At 45.7% G+C, this 2,500-nt stretch overlaps 1 protein-coding gene across 1 annotated transcript in view; it reads right to left on the reverse strand.

The window, feature by feature from the left end:
- Nucleotides 1-2,500, reverse strand: part of aimp1b (aminoacyl tRNA synthetase complex interacting multifunctional protein 1b) — a 14,486-nt gene that overhangs the window by 1,617 nt on the left and 10,369 nt on the right. Inside the window, exons 5-6 of the mRNA XM_080051988.1 lie at nt 2,402-2,500; nt 1,473-1,644 (exon numbers count right to left, since the gene is read on the reverse strand). The exon at nt 2,402-2,500 is cut by the window's right edge and continues 101 nt beyond it. Coding sequence (XP_079908114.1) covers nt 1,473-1,644; nt 2,402-2,500 — 271 coding nt within the window. The remainder of the gene's footprint in view (nt 1-1,472; nt 1,645-2,401) is intronic.

The raw sequence follows: 2,500 nt of genomic DNA on the forward strand, positions 1-2,500 counted from the left end.
AGTACACCCCTTAGAAAAAATTTACAAATTGGGCCCAAAGTGTAAATATTTTGTGTGGCCACCATTATTTTCCAGCACTGCCTTAACCCTCTTGGGCATGTAGTTCACTAGAGCTTCACAGGTTGCAACTGGAACCCTCTTCCACCCATTTATGACAGCATCACAGAGCAGGTGGATATTAAAGACCTTGCGCTCCTCCAGCTTCCGTTTGAGGATGCCCCAAAGATGCTCAATAGGGTTTAGGTTTGGAGACAGGCTTGGCCAGGCCATAACCTTTACCCTCAGCTTTTTTAGCAAGCCACTGGTCGTCTTGGAGGTGTGTTTGGGGTCGTTATCATGTTGCAATACCACCCTGCGGCCCAGTTTACGAAGGTTGAGTGCACGTGGTCAGCGTCGTACACAGAGGTTGGCTTTGGAAAATAGACATATGAGTGCTGCCAGCATTGCTGCAGGGCTTGAAGGGGTGGGAGGTCAACCTGTCAGTGCTCAGACCATACGCCGCACTATGCATCATACTGGTCTGCATGGCTGTCATCCCAGAAGGAAGCCTCTTCTAAAGATGATGCACAAGAAACCCCACAAAAAGTTTGCTGAAGACAAACAGACTACGGACATGGATTACTGCAACCATGTCCTGTGGTCTGATGAGACCAAAATACATTTATTTGGTTCAGATGGTGTTAAGAGTGTGGAGCGGCAACCAGGTGAGGAGTACAAAGACAAGTGTGTCTTGCCTAGAGTCAAGCATGGTGGTTGGAGTGTCATGGTCTGGGGCTGCATGAGTGCTGCCAGCACTGGGGATCTACAGTTCATTGAATTCTAACATGTACTGTGACATACTGAAGCAGAGCATGATCCCCTCCCTTCATAAACTGGGCCGCAGGGCAGTACTGCAACATGATAACGACCCCAAACACCCCTCCGAACGACCACTGGCTTGCTAAAGAAGCTGAGGGTAAAGGTTATGGACTGGCCAAGCATGTCTCCAGTCTTAAACCCTATTGAGCATATTTGGGGCATCCTCAAACGGGAGATGGAGGAGCGCAAGGACTCTAATATCCACCAGCTCCTTGATGTCGTCATGAATGGGTAGAAGAGGGTTCCAGTTGCAACCTGTGAAGCTCTAGTGAACTACATGCCCAAGAGGGTTAAGGCAGTGCTAGAAAATAATGATGGCAAAACAAAATATTGACACTTTGGGCCCAATTTGGAAATTTTTTCTTAGGGGTGTACTCACTTTTGTTGCCAACAGTTTAGACATTAATGGCTGTGTATCGAGTTATTTTGAGGGGACAGTAAATTTACACTGTTATACAAGCTGTACACCGACTACTTTACATTGTATCAAAGTGTAATTTATTCAGTGTTGTCGCATGGAAAGATATAATGAAATATTTGAAGAAATGTTAGGGGTGTACTCACTTTTGTGAGATACTGTATATATAAAATAGTGTTGTTGTAACCATAGTCACCGGGGAAGTTGAGGAAGGTGACCCAGTCCCCGGGCTCTGCGCTGGGGGGCGGAGTCAGCAGCTCTGTCACGTCATTGGTCGAGCAGCAGACGAGGAGGCGGGCCTCTGACATCACGCCCTTCAGTCTGCACGCCTTCACGTTGCATAGCAACACCGCCAGACTGCCCTGCAACTAGAGAGAGAGAGAGAGAGAGAGAGAGAGAGAGAGAGAGAGAGAGAGAGAGAGAGAGAGGGGATACTGGTTAGGGAAGGACAGTTTTTAGTAAAATAAAAAAAATTCAAAATAGTAGCTACAATTTTTTTTTTTTTTTTTTTTTTTTTAAGATTTTCCAATTCCTTACAAATGTTTTTTTTATTGAAAAATAAAAAATTTGACAAATTGTTGATTTCAAAAAAATTCTTTGTAAAAGAATTGTAATGTTTTGCTCAGTAACTTTATAATCAATGTAAACGAAGCAAATTAAATGTTTTTGGCTCTAAAATCATAATCTATCAAAGTGGTCGCGCTTTGAGTGATCCACACCCCTTACCTCCTTGTTCAATTTCAAAAGAAAACATTTTTTTTTTATATTTTTATACACAGTGTTACCTCCCAGGGTTCTGTTATGGCCTCACACACACACACACACACACACACACACACACACACACACACACACACACGCACGCACGCACGCACACACACACACACACACACACACACACACACACGCACACACACACACACACACACACACGCACACACACACTCACACACACACACACACACACGCACACACACACTCACACACACACACACACACACAGTATTACCTCCCAGGGCTCTGTTATGGCCTCACACACACACACACACACACGCACGCACACACACACACACACACACACACACACACACACACACACACACACACACACACACACAGTATTACCTCCCAGGGCTCTGTTATGGCCTCAGTCTTGCTGACGCAGCTCCGCGGTTGGCTCTCGCCCAGATCCACTTCCTGTACGGTCAGGCCGTCGACCAATGG

Source organism: Ammodytes marinus (genome assembly GCF_949987685.1).
Source record: "Ammodytes marinus genome assembly, chromosome: 23".
Classification (NCBI taxonomy): Eukaryota; Metazoa; Chordata; class Actinopteri; order Uranoscopiformes; family Ammodytidae; genus Ammodytes; species Ammodytes marinus.